Below are 20,449 nucleotides of genomic sequence, written 5' to 3'. Positions count from 1 at the left end.
GAAACTTCCTGAAGCTGCTGGAGAAAAGGAGCAAAGAGCAACATCCTGCAGAAGAACAAGAAACATCTGGAAATAAATACGATGTATATGTGAACTCAAAGTCAATAAAAACAAAAATTATCATAGGAACTACAGATCTAAAGCCTGATCTGAAGTTTTATTATACGATAAATCAGCACAAATATCGGAATCAGTCCAATAAATAAAACTGGATCCAGTGATGCAGCAAAGAATTGTGGGACGTTTAAGTCGAACAGCGGTGACCTCGGCGTTCAGTGAAATATATTTATAATGTCTGTAGATATCGGTTTTATTCATTTCTGAAATATTTTTCTGCTTTTTGTTAGTTTTGAATCACGTAGAAAATAAAATCTGAATTTCAGAGTTTGGTGATTTATTCAGATGTTTTACTGCAGTAAATTCCACGTTGCAGCTTCACGATCTGATGATGTAACAGTTCAATAAAACTAAATATTTTCGTTTCAGTAGGAAACAAAACTGAGTTATTCTGCAGATTTTCCCTTTAAAAAAAAACAACTTGTCAAATGTTAATAATACAAACAAAACTGTGATAAATATTGAAAGATGAATATAAGTTAAGATTTCAGTTTGTTTTTAATCTTTTTGCTCCAGTTAAAATTAAAAACTTTCCGTCTCTATCGGCTCCTTCTGCTGGGGCCGCAAACGGCCCCCGAGCCACACTTTGGACACCGCTGGTTCTGAGCAGCAGATACAAATAATTTTGCTTAAATAACAGAAGATTCATGTCAGATATTTCAGTGAAAATCATTTTATTTTCAGGATTTTTTGTTTTTAATGAAGCTTTTTGACAAATTTGCATAAAAAATGAAACCAGATGAACAGGAAGTTCCTCCTGCGGCGGAGGAGGAATCATGATGCGGGCTTGACTTTCAGTCACTTGACCCGCGTCTTCCAGCCTCTGATTGGTCCAGGATGCGTCCAATCAGAGTTCATCAGCTGGAGCTGCAGTGGCCTAGTCAAAGTTCAAACCTCAGGTTTTCATCATTTCCTGGTAAACCTCGGAGGACTTCCTGTTGCGTCCCAAATAAACTTTATTTACAAGAAGAAGAGCGTCCACTGCTGACCGGACCGAACCGAACCAGCTGTCCGGTTCACTGGGCTCCTTCAGGAGGACGAAGATGATGACGAAGGACGGCAACAGACGGGGAGGAAGAAGAAGAAGAAGCAGAAGAAGAAGAATCAGAAGAAGAAGAAGAAGAAGAAGGCACGTCTGGCTCCATCATCTTCCTCAGCAAACCTGGAACAAGAAACACCGACATGTTGGAGGATTTCTGCTCTTATCTACTTCCATACAGCAGTTATGCTCCGTAACCATGGCAACAAGGAGTTGGGAGCGATCCTCATAAAAGCAGCAGGTACCTGAACTTTGACCCCAAATCAAAGCAGAGATGAAAATGTGTCAAAAAATAATAAAAACTAAAAGAGTTGAGAATGTATGGTAAGCCATTAGTGCCTAAAATAATGCACATTTGAAAATGTATGGTAAAAATCAATTGTAAACAACAGGATGCTGTGTTTATCCTGGTGGCCATGTTGTGAACCTGCAGCCATTTTATGAATACTAAAGTATTTTATGAATACTAAAGTATTTTATGAATACTAAAGTATTTTATTAATACTAAAGTATTCACACCTTCCTGATTTCCTTTTTGTTTTTCATGTTCGACGATTTAGATCAAATAATTCAGTTTTTGACTGAAGCTGAGAAAAACAGCAGCTCCTGATAACTGCTCTGGTCTCCAGCAGGACTTTGACTGACCTTTTGGTCGGCCATGATGCTGCCGCCCTGCAGCGCCACCAGGGCGGCGCCGGGCCGGTCCTGTTCGCAGAAGATCGTCCCGTTGACGTAGTGGAAGCGGTCACCCGGCACCAGCCGGTTCCTGCAGGTGGCGCAGCTGAAACACTGGGGACAGACGGTGACCAGTCAGTAACCCATCAGACAGCAGGGGGCGCTACACAGCTTTTGATGCGCATCACCAACCTTCAGGTGGTAGACGCTGCCCTGAGCCCGCATCACCAGCTCACTGGCCGGGATGGACTGTCCACAGGCACTGCAGGCGCCGCTGTGACCGAAGAGCCTGAAACACAGAGTCCCACATCACCATGCTGCCACCACCGAGCCTCACAGCAGCGACCAGCTAACCTAAACCCAACCAGCTGGAACTAATCACATTTAAATCAACAAAACCAGAAACGTTTTCTGCTTGCAAGTTATCAGATGAACAGACACACGAGCAACAAATCAGAAACATTCAGTTTTTAACCTGTTCAACCATCAAAGTTTCAGAAACTCCTGATTATTCATGGAGCTTCTTTAGCTGATTAGCATTTCAAAAGCTTTGAATAACACATGAACTTTGACCCCAAGTCCCAGGACGAAGTTCAAACGGTCTCTTCCCTCCATCATCACATCCCCTACTGCAGCATCACATCCACTACTGCAGCATCACATCCCCTTCTGCAGCATCACATCCCCTACTGCAGCATCACATCCCCTACTGCAGCATCACACCCCTACTGCAGCATCACATCCACTACTGCAGCATCACATCCACTACTGCAGCATCACATCCCCTTCTGCAGCATCACATCCACTACTGCAGCATCACATCCCCTTCTGTAGCATCACATCCCCTTCAGCATCACATCCACTACTGCAGCATCACATCCCCTTCTGTAGCATCACATCCCCTTCTGCAGCATCACATCCCCTTCTGCAGCATCACATCCCCTACTGCAGCATCACATCCCCTTCTGTAGCATCACATCCCCTACTGCAGCATCACATCCCCTTCTGTAGCATCACATCCCCTACTGCAGCATCACATCCCCTTCTGCAGCATCACACCCCTACTGCAGCATCACATCCCCTACTGGAGCATCACATCCCCTTCTGCAGCATCACATCCTCTACTGCAGCATCACATCCCCTTCTGCAGCATCACATCCCCTTCTGCAGCATCACATCCCCTTCTGCAGTATCACATCCACTACTGCAGCATCACATCCCCTACTGCAGCATCACATCCCCTTCTGCAGCATCACATCCCCTTCTGCAGCATCACATCCACTACTGCAGCATCACATCCCCTTCTGCAGCATCACATCCACTACTGCAGCATCACATCCACTACTGCAGCATCACATCCCCTTCTGCAGCATCACATCCACTACTGCAGCAACACATCCCTTACTGCAGCATCTCTCTGACCAGGAGCAGCAAGAGCCAAGGAGGTGGATTAGCAGAGCTAGCTAACATGTTACTGTGGGATATAGTCTCTGCTTCCTGAGTGTTGAGCTGTTAGCATGTTAGTAGCATGTTAGCATGTTCTGTTAACACAGTCTTCAGTCAGAGGCTTCTTCAGATTGGTTGGAAAGCTGACTGCTACTGGAGATCCTTTCAGTGTCTCTTTAAAGATGCTAATGGCATAAATCAAATTTTATTCCATTAAAAATTAAATGCTACAAATATTAGTACTGATGCTAGTTTATAATTGCTGCCAGCATTCAGGCTAAAGGCTAAAAACATTAGCATTAAAGTAAATGCTAGAACAATAACACTGATGCTACAAATAAACTGAACTGAATTTATTGAATTTAGTTCAATAAAGTTTCATTGAACTGAATTCAGAGGTTGAAGGTCAAACCAAACCGGAGGTCAAAGATTCTGTGGTTTGGACCCGGTGGTCCGGTCCGGTCCGGTCCGCCTACCTGATGTAGTCGTTCTTGCAGAGGATCATTCCTCCCTTGCTGTAGCAGATGCTGCTGAACTCGCCCAGCTGGGCCTGGCAGCAGGAGCATTTCAGGCAGCGGGTGTGCCAGTAGCGCTCCATGGAGAAGAGCAGGAAGCGGTCGGCGATGCGCCCGCCGCATCCCGCGCACGCCCGGACGGCCGCCTCCACCCTGCTGTTCACCATGTCTGCATCACGCCCAACATGGAGGATAAAACAGGAAGATTTTATTTTAGTTTGATAAGTTGAGTCATATTTTCACCATGATGTTCATTTATGTTTTATTTGTAGTTATAAAGTTTTCTCATTAAGACACAAGATTTTATTTACAAGAGAACAGTTTTTATAAAACAACTAATTAATGAAATTAAATAATAAATGTCACAGTTTGAAGCTAAATATGTAAATATTTAGCTTCAAAGTAATTATTTAGCTAATATTCAAACTCACAGCAGGTAACAGGAAGTTAAATATTTAGTTACCAATTCAAGTTATCAGCAAATGATTTTACATATTAGCTAAATATGTTAGCCCACTAAGCTAATACTCACAAACTGTTTTACTGAGCAAACTAAATATTTAGAATCCAGTTAACCGGTAACTTTGAAGCTAGTTAGCTTTAGTTTAGTTAGCTTGCTAACTAAACATTTGGCTATTTAGTTAGAAACTGAGACATTTGTCAGGCTATATGACAGGCTGGATAAGTTAAATTATTGCCACTGTTGTCACTCCGTACAGCTGGCTCAACACATCCAGGTTCAGTTTGGACCTGGACCCGTCCAGAACTCGGAGCTTCTCATCAGTTTCACTCCTGAAACCAGCCGGTTCTTCGGGGTTCTGCTCCTTTCCAGGAACAGCTGGGAGTAATCCAGCCTCTGGCCGGCCCAGCAGTGAGTCAGAACCTCTGCAGAACCAGAACCGGGTCCAGGGTTATAATTAGCAGCAACATCAAACAGCTGCAGCAGCTGGCCCGGTTCTTCTGGAGCAGACACCTGGGTCCAATCATCCCGAGGCCGGGCTAGAGCCACTGACAGAACCGAACGGCCGTTTAGTTCGGCAGAACCTGGAAGTTTTCAGTAAAATGGTTCCAACGTTTACATGATGTGAGAATTTATCAGATTAAAGATGAGTTCAGATTCCAGAGGAACAAGACAATTTCCTGAAAAAACTCCAGTTTTCTGGTAAAAAATTAAGTTTTTAAACTGAGGATGAGGTGAATTTTATAGAAACATTTTCCCATATACAAGTCGTGTTTCTACTGGCAAAGACGGCGAAGAAACAGGAAGTGGAATTGTTTATTGAGTCACAGGCTGAAATCTGAATTTAGAATCACTGCAAACGTTTCACTGCTTCAGTTATTCATTAAAATGTTTCTGTTTGCAAAAATAGAAAAAATAGTTTTCATTTGTTTTTTCTTTGTATTAAATGTTTGAGTCGTGTGAGAACTTTGACCTTTGTGATGTTGGCCCGAGGTTTTGACCTCCAAACTTCCTGGTTTCAGCTGGAAAAGGCGGCAATCGCCATGGCAACACTCAGACTCAGCCTTCATTCTTTTTCTAATGTTTCCAGAGTTTTTTTTGCGCCTGCCGGCTGATTGGGTCGGCCCGGAACCGGGACTCCGGGTCGGCCCGGAACCGGGACTCCGGGTCGGCCCGGAACCGGGACTCCGGGTCGGCCCGGAACCGGGACTCCGGGTCGGCCCGGAACCGGGACTCCGGGTCGGCCCGGAACCGGGACTCCGGGTCGGCCCGGAACCGGGACTCCGGGTCGGCCCGGAACCGGGACTCCGGGTCGGCCCGGAACCGGACTCCGGGTCGGCCCGGAACCGGGACTCCGGGTCGGCCCGGAACCGGGACTCCGGGTCGGCCCGGAACCGGGACTCCGGGTCGGCCCACAGTGAGCCCACAGTGACGTCAGACGCTCCTGTTACTGCCTGCCATCATTAGTGAGACTGCCGTCTCACTAATGATGCCCCCTGGTGGCCTGTATAGGAACAACCACTCCCCCTGTGACCCTGGCCAGAAACGGGCCGAACTGGATCGGACCTCCAGAACACTTTCAGCTGTTTCAAATTAAAAACAGAAAAACACTAAAAGAAAACAAATAAAAACGATTTTAAAATTTGTGAGAATATTCATGAAATTCATTTTGAACAACAAAATAAATCCAAACAAACATTTAGTTTGTCTTTCTGGCTTTTATAAAGATGAAATGTATTTATTCTCATATCATCACCTTCCTAAAATTATGGACAATCATTTTTTCAAAAGTGATTTTGGAAAAAACTAAATAAATAGTTTAGAAAAAATACATTAGGAAGGTGATAATATGTTTACAGTAAAAATAAAATGTTTGGTTTTATTTCAGAAAAATCCTAAACAGATCATAATTCATTTCTGCTTCCTGTTCCTGCAGACAGAAAGCAGAAGTTCTGGTCCGGATCGGTTCCGACTCACCTCCTCCTGGTTCCGTTTGGTCCTCAGGGATCCGAACCGGCAGCTCAGCGGAAGCGGAGCCGAACCTCCTCCATATAAACTCCTCCTGGATCGGAACCGGACCCTGACAGTCCTGCGGCGCGTCGCTCCTGCTCAGCGCTGCTTCCTGACCGAGGTTTAAAACCGACTGAAGCCACGCCCCCTATGACGCCATTGGGAGGTGACTCGCCAGCTGCGGTTTCCTTCCTGGCCGCCAGAGGGAGACATTTAGCTCCTCTATTGACACAAAGGTAGAGATGTTTTCAATCCAAATACGGAGCAGAAATGATTATTTTATGTTGTTGTCAAATATCAAATATTGTAGAAATGAAGTTAAAAAGCTTCCAAACTTTCTTTGTATTGTATTGGAAAAATTGTCCTTAGAAATAATCTGCATCATTTATTGAACTATGAAACCAAGAGAAGATCAGATGAATCAGATGAATTTGGACATTTATGGAACATTAAAATCAAAATTAAAAACATAAATCTAACCACTTTAAATAAAATTGGCTTTAAAAAATAACAAAAAGCTTAATAAAATTTTAAAATTGTAATAAATGGATGTCATAATTTTATGTTTTTCATAATTATTCAAATGCAATGTAATTTACATCATGCTTTTTATTTTATTTAAACTAATACTATTTTACTAAATCAAATATAACACATAACTTAATAAACATCATGTTGCTGGTAAATATTAGATCTTATTTTCTTTGTTTCCAGTTTTTATTAAAAATATAACAAACATCTTACTTCTTTTGTGGCATTTTGAATTTTTTCTCCCGCCCCCTGAGCAGAGAGCGCCCTCTGCTGGACAAACAATTCTTCCAGTTTGTAAAAGGTCGGTTCAGTGCAGATACTTTCAAAAAATAAACTACATACACAAATGATAATAATACATATTGTTTTATTTATAAATATTAAATTATTTCAGGCTGCTCATGTTCCCATTTTAAATCAGAAACATTTTAATTCCATTTATTACTATTTTTGTTTAGTTTAATTCAAATAATCTTTATTTTAATTGTTTATTGTGGTTTATATCTTTGACTTGTGCATTGTTTTATTCTACTGTAATTTATTTTCTATTCATTTATGATTCTATCTTTTTAATTAATAATATTACCAAAATACTTTCAAGTGAAAACATGATTATTATTATTATTATTATTATTATTATTATTATTATTATTATTATTTTTTCACTTTGTTGATTTGTTTTGGGGGGTTTTTTGGGAGGTTTTTGTCTCTTACACAGAACGATATCTCTACATTTTTTTAGACATGTTTAAACTGAATTAAAATGTTTACAGATGTTTTAAAGAAACAGCGGGTCTTAACTCCGGGCTGTAGATGGCGCTGTTCATCACGTCATCCTAATTATGTGACAGAAGAAGACTGGCTGCAGTGTCCACGGTGGTGCGTTCATGTCCAAGTAGGAGTTTGGTATTTCTTGTTAAATGTCTCGTTTATAATGATCCAGAAAGTCAAATTTATACCTTGAAATCAAAAGCAGCTTTTCTTCACATCCCTCCAGAGTTTTTAGCTCCTGTTTTCTACTAGCAGAAAAACAAAAAGGTTTGTTTGCTTGTTTGTTTTTTTGTAATTTGCCACGATTTATAAAAACCTTCCTATCGATTCTATTGAAACTTTACCGTCTGTCTCAGAACATTATGAAGCATTTTTAATTAATCTTGTTTCACACTGTTTTTTATTTTAAACCGATATCTGGCTGAGATGCCCTCTTCTGGAGTTTATTGATGAAAACTTGAAAGCAGCATCCGTTATGATTGATTAAACCTCCAGTCAAACCATAAATGAATAAATGTGAACTGGTTGCGCTTCTATACTCCATGTTACGGTCGCCGTTTCCGATCATGTTGCATTCAACAACACCCCGTAAATTAAAAAACTACCCTGAATTAGCTGCTTATTGATCAAACCAGGAATCTGCCAGTTAAATCTGTTATTAATATTTAAGTATTCTCTTACTTTAAAACAGGAGTTTTACAATGAAGAACAGATATTTAGATTAGTAATAGTTTAAATAAAACTGCAATAAGTGTTCTATTATTATTTTTTTAATCATCATTTATATAGATGTGTCAATGATATGTCAAAATGTCTAACTCAATAAAATGATAATAAATTTTATATTAAACAATTACCCTTATTGGAGTTTAGGCTAAGATCCGATTCAATAAACAGCAATAATAGTGTAACTAACATAGAACTTAGTAATGAATCAGTTACATTACTAAACCTCAACAGGAGAATAACCACAAACATACGATTTGCTTTTGCTGTGCAATAAGTTAAATGAGCAAAAATAAACTTCAGTTTGCCACTCGGAACATGGCGGAAGAATGGTTTCAGTTGGCGAACAGGGCGTTTACGTGCCCGTAATAACCAGAGCAGAGGCGCACACAGTTTGTCAGTGGACGGCGTTGCCGTAGTGAATTCATCTGGTTTCACAGTGTGAGGGAGATTCAGCCTGTCGGGGCTTAGTGGAGAAAAGTTGCTTTAATAATTAACTGAGATATAACTTTCGAGAGATTTATGTCCTTTCTGACAGCGGCATTAAGCAGGTAGTAGTTAGCAAACCTCAGAAGCTGTTTCAAATTAAGGTCTTCAACCTTTAAATAAGTGAAACCGGAAACAAGCCAAGCCGAGGCGGATCCTGTGAGTGGAAAATATAGTTATTATATCTAATTATTATATCTGTAAATATCAGCTACATGTCGTGTTTGCGATGTTTTCAGGGATTTCTGACATGCTAGCTCTGTTAGCATCGGTGTTTACCGTAATGATGAAGGTTAGCATCCTCCTCCTCCTCCTCCTGTTAGTTACTGTCAGGTTCTGATGGGACGTTTTATCCGTTTACTGGGTCTTAATGGAACCAGAACCAGGACAGAACCACAGCCACAGTCAGCTAGCATGGAGTTAAACCAATATTTTCTTAAAAATGAGATTATAGTAACAACATAAATGGATAAATCTGACAGAACATAATATAATATCTTAGCAACAGCTGCAGTATTAGCTTGAATGAGTTTTTTAAGCCTCTATTCTCAGTATTTATAGTTCTAACCTGAATTGATTTGTGGGATTTTTGTTGATGGGAAAGGATGAGTCCATCCTCCACTCAGAGCATCAACATGTAATCAGATTACTTCATCCAGAGCATCCATCCTGTTTACGACCCGAAACCAATCCCAGATTGATCAGATTCAGTTCATGGCAGATCAATAAATAAATTCTGTTCAGGTTAATCTGTTCATTTCTGAATCAGAAATCTTTGGCTATTTCCCAAAGTGCAAAGTGAAGCAGCAACTGCTTTGTTTTCAGTTTGTTTCTGTTGACGATATATCGGCATCAACATCGGTATCGGTCCAATATCAGTCATTTTTTAATATATCGTATTGTTTTAATAAGTTAAACGATGTTTATCTCCATCTTGTCAGTATTTGGTCATGTGACAGTGAGGCAGCAAAGGATTGTGGGATGATGTTAAAAGCTCAGGCAAATGTAAGGAAAATGAATAATATTGATAAATATTGGATATCGGTGCGTCCAAACTTCCTCTGGTTCTTAATCTGAATTGGCACATTGGACCTCAAAGAATCACAGAAATTGGTTCTGACTTGATTGGTCCATTTCTAACACACAGGGTCAAAAATATTCATACGGCTTCCAGTGAGGGAAGTCCTGGTTGAACTGGTTCCTGTTTGGTCGGGTTCCAGCCAGTCCGTCGGTCCGGTGGGGCCAGCAGCTGCAGCGCAGCAGTTCTGGACGGGACGGGCCTCAGGATGCCTCTGTTCTCCAGGAGGAAGCCCAGCGAGGATTCCAAGAAGAGGCTGGAGCATCTGTACTGGTGAGAACCGGGTCGGTCTGGCTCCGTTCGGACCAGAGCAGACCAGAGCATGCTGGTTTCATTATGGATTAAATCTTATGGTTTCTGTCTTGACCTGCAGTCCAACCAGGAAGGAGCCGACGACATCCTGGATGTCTCAGCCTGTGAGCTTACAGAGGTGAGGAGCCACTAGCTACTAGCCAATAGCTTTTAGCTTGATGAACTAGCAGAGGAGAACCGCTAGCTACAAGCCGATAGCTGTTAGCTTGATGAGCTAGCAGAGGGGAAGAACTGCAGCTACAAGCCGATAGCTGTTAGCTTGATGAGCTAGCAGAGGGGAAGAACTGCTAGCTACAAGCCGATAGCTGTTAGCTTGATGAGCTAGCAGAGGGGAAGAACCGCTAGCTACAAGCCGATAGCTGTTAGCTTGATGAGCTAGCAGAGGGGAAGAACCGCTAGCTACAAGCCGATAGCTGTTAGCTTGATGAGCTAGCAGAGGGGAAGAACTGCTAGCTACAAGCCGATAGCTGTTAGCTTGATGAGCTAGCAGAGGGGAAGAACCGCTAGCTACAAGCCGATAGCTGTTAGCTTGATGAGCTAGCAGAGGGGAAGAACCGCTAGCTACAAGCCGATAGCTGTTAGCTTGATGAGCTAGCGAGGGGAAGAACTGCAGCTACAAGCCGATAGCTGTTAGCTTGATGAGCTAGCAGAGGGGAAGAACTGCTAGCTACAAGCCGATAGCTGTTAGCTTGATGAGCTAGCAGAGGGGAAGAACCGCTAGCTACAAGCCGATAGCTGTTAGCTTGATGAGCTAGCAGAGGGGAAGAACTGCTAGCTACAAGCCCATAGGTGTTAGCTTGATGAGCTAGCAGAGGGGAAGAACTGCTAGCTACTAGCCGATAGCTGTTAGCTTGATGAACTAGCAGAGGGGAAGAACCGCTAGCTACAAGCCGATAGCTGTTAGCTTGATGAGCTAGCAGAGGGGAAGAACCGCTAGCTACTAGCCGATAGCTGTTTAGCTTGATGAACTAGCAGAGGGGAAGAACCGCCAGCTACAAGCCCATAGGTGTTAGCTTGATGAGCTAGCGGTTCTTCTCTCCTCTGTTAGCTTGTAGCTAGCGGTTCTTCCCCTCTGCTAGCTACTAGCCGATAGCTGTTAGTTTTATGAGCTAGCAGAAAGGAAGAACCGCTAGCTACTAGCCGAAGTTGTGGGTTTGATTCCAGCTTCCTCCTGTCTGTAGTTCTGCTGGTCTCTGAAGTTCTTTGTTCAGTACTTGGTGACCTTTGACCCTGACAGTTGGTTCAGCCATCAGCTGACCCAGTGGCTGAGGATGAGCCAGAAAACCAGGAAGTGAAACCAAAATCCCAGTCAGCTGCTGGTAAATCAACCCAACAAACCGGTCTGGTTCTGTTTCTCCTAAAGGACCGATCCAACGGATCACTGCGGTCCAGAACCGCACGGCTCTGATGGGAAGTTTGAAGGAAATACAGAATATTAGAAACATAATTCAAGAGAAAAAACACAGGAAACAAATGGAAAATTAATGAAGATGCTGCAGAAGCTGAGCTAATCCTAAAGCCCTGCTAAAGCTAAATGCTATGCCAACATGGTAATTAGCAAAAGCTAATGATAATAAACTTTATTTTCTGCACCTCATCGCAGCTGAAGAACAGCTGCGATGAGGTTATCTGGAAAATTAATTTAGGAGAAGCTAAGTGTCGTAAATGTTTCCTAACTGTTAGCAAAAGTGCTATAGTGCTAACTGAAACATTAGCGCTGCTGTTAGCCATTTAGCAGAAGTTTTCCTTAAACCGTCCAGAACCTTAGAGACGGTTCTGATGGAGGTCAGACATTTTGTTTTACCTGCTTCATACTGCCAGACAGTTCTGTTCGGTTCCGTTAGGTTCTGTTAGGTTCTGTTAGGTTCTGTTTGGTTCTGTTTGGTTCTGTCGGTCTGAACCAGCAGATTTTGCTCCACCTTTGTCTCTTCAATGTTTCTGTTTTTATTTTGCTGCAGCTGCCGACCAAAGTTTTCTCCATCTGCAAGGTCCAGCAGAAGAAGGTGAGATCCACAGAGGTTCTGGTTCCGGTTCCGGTTCTGGTTCTGGTTCTGGTTCTGGTTCAGAGGTTCTGGCCCTTTTCCTTCCTCAGGTGCTGATCCTCCACACCAATGAGCTGAAGTTTCTGCTGCCTAAAGGATGTGACATCGGTTGCCTAGCAACCTTAAAGGTATCAGCATCTGACCCGCTGCTCTGATTATTGATTATTGATCAGTTTTTTGGCTCTGCAGGTTTTGGATCTGCATGAGAACAAGCTGAGCTCTCTGCCAGAGGAGATCGGGACCCTGACCAAACTGCAGGTACCTTCATCCTCCTCTTGCTCCTCTTCCTCATCCTCCTCCTCTTCCTCATGGCTGCTTCTTCCTGCAGATCCTGAATGTGGAGAAGAACCGTCTGAAGGTTCTGCCGGACTCCGTCTGCAGGCTGCAGCTGCTGCAGACGCTCAACCTGAAGGGTGAGGCGTTTATCTCAGAGACTCAGAAACCCTGACGGTCATTGAACGCATCGCCGTGTCTGACAGGAAACTGCCTGACGGAGCTGCCGGCGGCCATCGGCTCCCTGAGCAGCCTGCGAACCCTGGACATCAGCGACAACAACGTCCTGCAGCTGCCCAAACATCTGGCCCACATCCGCACCTTGGAGGTGAGGCAGCTGCTGCTGCAGCAGCTGCAGCGCTGCACCGCGCCCATGCAGCTCTAATTAAGTGTGTGTGTGTGTGTGTGTGTGTGTGTGTGTGTGTGTGTGTGTGTGTGTGTGTGTGTGTGTGTGTGTGTGTGTGTGCGTGCGCGTGTGTGTGTGCACGCACAGAGCTTCACTCTGGATGCTGCCAGCATGACCTACCCACCTGCGTGCGTCTGCGCAGAGGAACAGAGAGCATCCAGCGCTACCTCTGCGACGGTAGGACCAGACTCAGAGCACCTAACGGATGCTAACTGCTAATGCTACATGTTAAAAGCTACATGCTAATGTTACATGTTAAAAGCTACATGCTAATGCTGCATGTTAATAGCTACATGCTAATGCTGCATGTTAATAGCTACATGCTAATGCTACATGTTAAAAGCTACATGCTAATGCTACATTAATAGCTACATGCTAATGCTGCATGTTAATAGCTACATGCTAATACTACATGTTAAAAGCTACATGCTAATGCTACATGTTAATAGCTACATGTTAAAAGCTACATATTAAAAGCTACATGCTAATTCTACATGATAATAGCTACATGCTAATGCTGCATGTTAATAACTACATGTTAAAAGCTACATGTTAATAGCTACATGTTAAAAGCTACATGCTAATGTTACATGTTAAAAGCTACATGCTAATGCTGCATGTTAATAGCTACATGCTAATGCTACATGCTAATGCTACATGTTAAAAGCTACATGCTAATGCTGCATGTTAATGGCTACATGCTAATGCTACATGTTAAAGCTACATGCTAATGCTGCATGCTAATAGCTACATGCTAATGCTACATGTTAAAAGCTACATGCTAAAGCTGCATGTTAATAGCTACATGCTAATGCTACATGCTAATGCTGCATGTTAATAGCTACATGCTAATGCTACATGTTAAAAGCTACATGCTAATGCTGCATGTTAATGGCTACATGCTAATGCTACATGTTAAAGCTACATGCTAATGCTGCATGTTAATAGCTACATGCTAATGCTACATGTTAAAAGCTATATGCTAAAGCTGCATGTTAATAGCTACATGCTAATGCTACATGCTAATGCTGCATGTTTAATAGCTACATGCTAATGCTACATGTTAAAAGCTACATGCTAATGCTGCATGTTAATGGCTACATGCTAATGCTACATGTTAAAGCTACATGCTAATGCTGCATGTTAATAGCTACATGCTAATGCTACATGTTAAAAGCTATATGCTAATGCTGCATGTTAATAGCTACATGCTAATGCTACATGCTAAAAGGATATCTAGAATGCAGACGTCGTTCTTCTGCTGGGAATCTGAACATGAATGTTTGGTTGTTTTCAGAGCTGGGTGAGGAGTACTGCGCTCCGTCTCAGTACCTGCTGCCGGTTCTGGAGAGCGACTGCAGTAACCCGGTTCTGACTGTCTGGACGGGTTGGAGGAGGCCTGGCAGGTCGGTCTCCCAGCCTGACCCCGCTCAGGTTCCTCTGCGCCGCTAACCGCCGTCTGTTTCTGTTGCAGAGCAAATTCAGCGACTATGAGAGGGAAGGTTGGTGATGTCATCACCCTCAGCGCGGCGGCGGCTTCAAGCTAACCTCTCTGAGTTTTGTTTCTTCAGGAGCAAAAGCTGCAGGAGAAGCTGGCGTTCGAGCGCCACCTTGAGGAGAAACACAGGGAGCACACCCAGCTTCTCCTCATGAACAATTCCCACAAGGAGAACATCCTCAACTCGGTCCGACAGGTAGGACAGAACCTCTGGTTCTGGTCCAGATGGGCTGAGAAATGAGTGGTAGAGAAATCCAGGCTCTGTTCTGGATTTCCAGCATGAAGTTAATTAATCAAATCTGTTGAACATAAAGTTCTTCATTTATTGAAGAAGCTTTGGGGAAAATGAGTCAGCTTTAATATTAAAATTCATTTATTACAAAATAATAAAAAACTATTTATGTCAGTATTTCAACACAGAAAGAAAACAAAATCAGAGTTTCTCAGAAAAGTTAAATATCACATAAAATAAGAGCTGCTAATGTTAAACAGAGACAAAAGCACCCAAGAGGTCAGATTAGTGGAAAGTTTTGTGGAAGAAAAATGTTTTTTGTAGGAAAATGGAAGAAGCAGATCAACAGATCATATTGATAAAGTTTGAATTGTTTGGAGTAGCTGGTCTGAACCAGAACCAGAAGCCCAAACACTGAGAGAGGTTCAGTTCTGAATCACTGTCCTTCCTGATCCGGTTTCTGATCCGGTTCCTGATCCGGTTCCTGGTCCGGTTCCTGGTCCGGTTCCTGATCCCAATCAGGACCAGCAGCGTGGAGCTCGGGTTCAGCCAGCAGCAGAGAGCGCAGGAGGCTGAAGGCAGCTGGTTCTGGAGCGGGTCCGGCAGGCCGAGGACAACATCAGCGGCCGGATCAGCAGCCTGCTGATGGCCAACAGCAGGTACGAGCTGCTAGCAGCTAGCGCTAACGCTAACAGCTAGCAGCTACAGGTTGATGATGATGTTTCTGCAGGCAGAAGAAGAGCGCAGAGTTCCTCCAGGCCATGGAGGAGGACCGGTGAGTTCTGATCCGTTACGGTTCTGCTGGTCAACCGATCCCATTATTTCCACTGAGAAACCAAAGAAAACATGGAGGGTATCCTTCAGCTTCCTGTCTGAAACATATAAACTTGTCTGATTGATCAGGATCCGCATGGAGCAGCTGACGGCCGTCACCCAGAGAGGCCGGATCCCTGAGGAGGAGAGAGGTGGCAGGTACCGAGCTACCGGACCCGCTCCTGGTTCTATTTAGACAGGAAATGCTAACCCAGTATTTAGCTTTAGCATATCGCCTTAGCCTTAGCAGAACTAGTTAGCGGTGTTAGTCCTGACGCTAACAGTTCAGGGCGTTTCTCTGCATCGTCTTGTGATGTTTGCATCACCTGGTTCTGGTTCTGGTTTCCTCTGAGTCCGGTTGTGTTTGCAGCCGCCATGCAGAAGATGCTGTCAGACGGCTACGCCATGAGCCTCCTGCAGGAGGCCAGCGACAGCCGGCAGAGCCTGGTTTCTGAGGCGCACCGCAGGTTTGACCCACTCATGTCCTTGAACGCACCGCCGTGTCATTATACTCACCCTGATGTCCTTGAACGCACCGCCGTGTCCTTATACTCATCCTGATGTCCTTGAATGCACCGCCGTGTCATTATACTCACCCTGATGTCCTTGAACGCACCGCCGTCTCTGCTAACCTCGTCTTCTCTGCCAGCCTGGAGTCTCTGGACAGGAAGTTCGACCGGATGCTGTCTCTCAGGTTCTGGACAAGTCCAAGGCCATCGCTCAGATCCTGCAGGAGGTAAGAGGTCGTGCTGCGGTGCCGGTCCCGGCCTGTAGGGGACGCCTCACAGTCTCTGTGCTCCTCAGGAAGAGATGCAGAAAGCTGCGTTCCAGGCGCTGCAGCTGCAGAAGGACGCCGTCCACGGCTACATCCGCAACCAGGTGAGCCGCTGCCGCTCTCAGGCGACCTTTGACCTTCCGCTGACCATCTCTGCAGGTCCTCCAGCTGCTCATCTCATCGCCCATCGGCCGGTTTAAGCTGCATGTGGCTCTCATTCCCCAGATCAAACTCATTGAGGCCGAACTCATGCAGCTCACTAAGCTGGAGGTCAAGAGGCGGAGCCTGGACGCCGAGAGCCTGCAGGTGTGTTGCGCCGCTTGACTTTGTTTGCTCCATGTTGGTTCAGTTCCTCATGCCGTCCGTCCTCATGGTGACTCGACATCAACGCTTTTTATTCCTCCTGGAACTTTTCATTTCATGTGTTTCTGCTGCTGTTTTATCTTCTGTTTTATGTTATTGTTGCATCTCAGATGTTTTATGTTTGGTTGTAAATCACTTTGTTCAGCAGGAGCAGGCTTAAACTTCATTTCCCATGATGCTCTGTGTTTCAGGAGGTCCTGGTGGAGCAGCGCACGGCGCTCAGCGATCTGCTGCAGCAGCTGCTGAAGCAGAGGGACCAGCGGGAGCAGGAGCTGCGGGAGTTCTGGTGAGGAGACGTAGCGCAGCGTTAGCTACTAGTGCACAGCGTTAGCTACTAGTGCACAGCGTTAGCTACTAGCACAGCGTTAGCTACTAGCACAGCGTTAGCTACTAGCACAGCTTTAGATACTAGCACAGCATTAGCTACTAGCACAGCTTTAGCTACTAGCACAATGTTAGCTACTAGCGCAGCTTTAGCTACTAGCGCCACGTTAGCTACTAGTGCACCGTCAGCTACTAGCACTGTGTTAGCTACTAGCACAGCTTTAGCTACTAGCACAGCGTTAGCTACTAGCACAGCGTTAGCTACTAGTACAGCGTTAGCTACTAGCACAGCGTTAGCTACTAGTGCACAGCGTTAGCTACTAGCACAGCGTTAGCTACTAGTACAGCATTAGCTACTAGCACAGCTTTAGCTACTAGCACAGCGTTAGCTACTAGCACAGCGTTAGCTACTAGCGCAGCTTTAGCTACTAGCGCCGCATTAGCTACTAGCCCCGCGTCAGCTACTAGCACAGCGTTAGCTACTAGCGCAGCTTTAGCTACTAGCGCCGCATTAGCTACCAGCCCCGCGTCAGCTACTAGCACAGCGTTAGCTACTAGCACAGCGTTAGCTACTAGTACAGCATAGCTACTAGCACAGCATTAGCTACTAGCGCAGCTTTAGCTACTAGCGCCGCATTAGCTACTAGCACAGCGTTAGCTACTAGCACAGCGTTAGCTACTAGCACAGCGTTAGCTACTAGTACAGCATTAGCTACTAGCACAGCGTTAGCTACTAGTGCACAGCGTTAGCTACTAGCACAGCGTTAGCTACTAGTACAGCATTAGCTACTAGCACAGCTTTAGCTACTAGCACAGCGTTAGCTACTAGCACAGCGTTAGCTACTAGCGCAGCTTTAGCTACTAGCGCCGCATTAGCTACTAGCCCCGCGTCAGCTACTAGCACAGCGTTAGCTACTAGCGCAGCTTTAGCTACTAGCGCCGCATTAGCTACCAGCCCCGCGTCAGCTACTAGCACAGCGTTAGCTACTAGCACAGCGTTAGCTACTAGTACAGCATTAGCTACTAGCACAGCATTAGCTACTTGCGCAGCTTTAGCTACTAGCGCCGCATTAGCTACTAGCACAGCGTTAGCTACTAGTACAGCGTTAGCTACTAGCACAGCGTTAGCTACTAGCACAGCGTTAGCTACTAGTACAGCATTAGCTACTAGCACAACGTTAGCTACTAGCACTGTGCTAACGTCAGAGCTTCAGCAGTCACAGTGTTCTGTTTTCCAGGTGGAGATAGAGAAGAAGTCGGACTCCACCCAGCAGAACTACTGGATGATCCAGTACCAGCGGCTGCTGGACGCCAAGCCGCTGTCGCTCCGGATGCAGGTCTAGTCAAAGCCCGCTGAGCGGTGAGGTTTGATGAGGTGAATGAATGAGGTAACGCGGGTTTGGGTGCAGGAAGCCGGTCTGGAGACGGAGCTGGTGAACCTGCTCTGCAAACTGTCGGCTCAGCACCACCTGCCTGTCCTGGCCCACCACCACGTCACCCTGGAAACGCTGCGCCACATGACGGCGTCGGACCTCAAGAAGGTCAGGCCGGACCCGAGGTCACAGGCGCCGGGTCTGAAGTTACACTGTTAAAACTGAACAGACTGTAGGAAAACCAGTTCAGGTTCAATGAATTAGTATAAAGATCAACTTTAAATATGTAGTTGTAAAGCAACTAATAACTTAGCTTGGAGCTAAATATGGAGTGTGCAAGATTAACATTTAGCTTGCTAGTTAAATATGTGGCTTGGAAGTCAAGATTTATTATTGTTTATATTGCCAACTAAATATTTAGTTACAAAATTTCATATTTAACCTGAAGTAAAACTTTAAGTTGGAAGCTAAATTTAATATTTAGTTTAAAACTGAGATTGATAAATGAATCATGTGTTTGTGAAAATGAAGCCGTTTTGTCTGAAACTTTCAGTATTTCTGTTAGTTGTTGTTTCCGCCTTTGAGTTCCAGCTAACTGCTAAGCTAGCAGCGACAGAATAAACCACCGCTAGCTTAGCGGGTTTAAGTGGATCGTCCAATCAGCAGCTGGCTCTTGTTTTGCAGCTGGGTGTTCAGGAAGCCGGGATCCAGAAAGCTCTGCTGAACCTGGCCCGGGACCGCCAGCCTGCAGGAACCAGCAAAGCAGAAACCCCGACAGGTCTGACTCCGCCCCCGTCTCCTCTGCTGCCCAGCACCGCCACCGCGCTGACCCCGAGCCCGCCGCGGTCGCCACGGACCCCAGGGACCCCAGGGACCCCTGGGACCCCCGTCACGCCCTCCGCCCCCACACTGGTGGAGGGACCAGGCAGCTCAGAGTGTGTGGTCTGCATGGAGATCGGGGTGAGACTTCTGTTGGCTGTGGCGTCCCTCAGGGACGCGCCCTCAGTCCCTTCAGTTTGTTTTTTAATGTTTTACTAACCTGACAAGTTGGTTCCAGGACGGGTTCCGGAACCTGTCGCGGACGGGTTCCAGGACGGGTTCCCGAACCTGTCCTGGACGGGTTTTGGACGGGTTCTGGACGGGTTCCGGAACCTGTCCCGGACGGGTTCTGGATGGGTCCAGTCCTCGGGTCTCACCGGTTTTCCTGTGTTCCAGGCTCAGGTCGTCTTCCTGCCCTGCGGTCACGTCTGCTGCTGCCAGGTCTGCAGCGACGCCCTGCAGAACTGCCCTCTGTGCCGCAGCAACATCTCCCAGCGCATACGGCTTTACCAGAACTAGAACCAGACCGGAACCGGGCCAGAACCGGACCGCTCCCTGTGTATTTATGCATGATCCTCAAGCTGCTGAGGAAACAAGTAAAAACTGTCAACTGGTTTTAAAGATCCATCAACAGAACCTTGAGACGAGTTTCTGTCTGCCGCTCGGTTCCTGTGGATTCTGTCTGCGGGTCGGAACCGGGCCGGTTCTGTCGGTGCCTCTCATCATGTGAAGCTTTGTGTGTTTTTAGCCAAAGTAGCAGCAGACGAGTCGATGTTTCCACGCAGCGGCGTCTCGCCCTCAGGCTGGGTTTAGCATAAAGGATTCCTCCATGTTTGTTATTATTGTTACTTTATGAGTTTTAAAACAATTAAAAAGTTTTAATTAACTCCAATCAGCAGCCTGAGTCAGAATATTAAAGCACTTTAAACTTATCTGTTTATTAAATTGATTTTAATAAAAAATATAAAATATTTTTAAAACATGCAGTAAATCTATATTTTTGTTCATTATTTTAGCTTCATTTCTTTGTTGTCATATAGTTAATAATAAGGTAAAACATGTTTCTTTTCAGATCAGGTGAAGTTCTTTAAATCAATCATTTACTGTTTGTCTCCATGTGAAGCTGGACGTCGACGCTGTTTCTCTAAAGTGCTCTTATCTGCATCAGGTGAATGTTTAGGATATTTGCGCCACATCTAAATATGACATTTAAAGCTGTAAGACAATAAAATGAAACCTGTAACCATCCTGTGGCCTGGAAACTTTCTGTTGCGTTCAGGAACCGTATTTAGGTCTGGATTGTTCAGCGTTAAGAGACCAACATTCAGAACCAGTTTAAATTACTGGGAGTTCTGGATCCAGTCT

At 44.9% G+C, this 20,449-nt stretch overlaps 1 protein-coding gene and 1 pseudogene across 1 annotated transcript; one reads left to right on the top strand and one right to left on the bottom strand.

Annotated features, from left to right (window-relative positions):
* Positions 1–774: 774 nt before the first annotated feature.
* LOC129355033 (LIM domain transcription factor LMO4-B-like) lies at positions 775–9,126 on the bottom strand. The gene is made up of 6 exons (XM_055024584.1): positions 9,056–9,126; positions 6,230–6,484; positions 3,754–3,961; positions 2,024–2,120; positions 1,802–1,945; positions 775–1,279 (listed from the first exon to the last, which is right to left on the bottom strand). Exons 3-6 carry the CDS (start codon positions 3,957–3,959, stop codon positions 1,271–1,273), a joined length of 456 nt encoding a protein of 151 aa, XP_054880559.1. The 5' UTR covers positions 3,960–3,961; positions 6,230–6,484; positions 9,056–9,126; the 3' UTR covers positions 775–1,270.
* Positions 9,127–10,176: 1,050 nt separating this feature from the next.
* LOC129355003 (E3 ubiquitin-protein ligase LRSAM1-like) lies at positions 10,177–20,332 on the top strand (annotated as a pseudogene).
* The last annotated feature ends 117 nt before the right edge of the window (positions 20,333–20,449 follow it).

Source organism: Poeciliopsis prolifica, unplaced genomic scaffold, assembly GCF_027474105.1.
Source record: "Poeciliopsis prolifica strain line A6 unplaced genomic scaffold, Auburn_PproV2 SCAFFOLD123, whole genome shotgun sequence".
NCBI lineage: Eukaryota > Metazoa > Chordata > Actinopteri > Cyprinodontiformes > Poeciliidae > Poeciliopsis > Poeciliopsis prolifica.
The sequence above is the reverse complement of the archived record's forward strand: the minus strand, read 5'-3'. Positions and strand labels throughout refer to the sequence as shown.

What these genes read in the sequence shown, in the direction of transcription:
- LOC129355033 (XM_055024584.1), bottom strand. Translation starts at nt 3,959, where the DNA reads ATGGTGAACAGCAGGGTGGAGGCGGCCGTCCGGGCGTGCGCGGGATGC. An exon ending in TGCAAGAACGACTACATCAG is followed by an intron (nt 2,121 to 3,753) that starts GTAGGCGGACCG and finishes TCTGTGTTTCAG; the next exon opens with GCTCTTCGGTCACAGCGGCG. An exon ending in GCAGCGTCTACCACCTGAAG is followed by an intron (nt 1,946 to 2,023) that starts GTTGGTGATGCG and finishes GTCTGTCCCCAG; the next exon opens with TGTTTCAGCTGCGCCACCTG.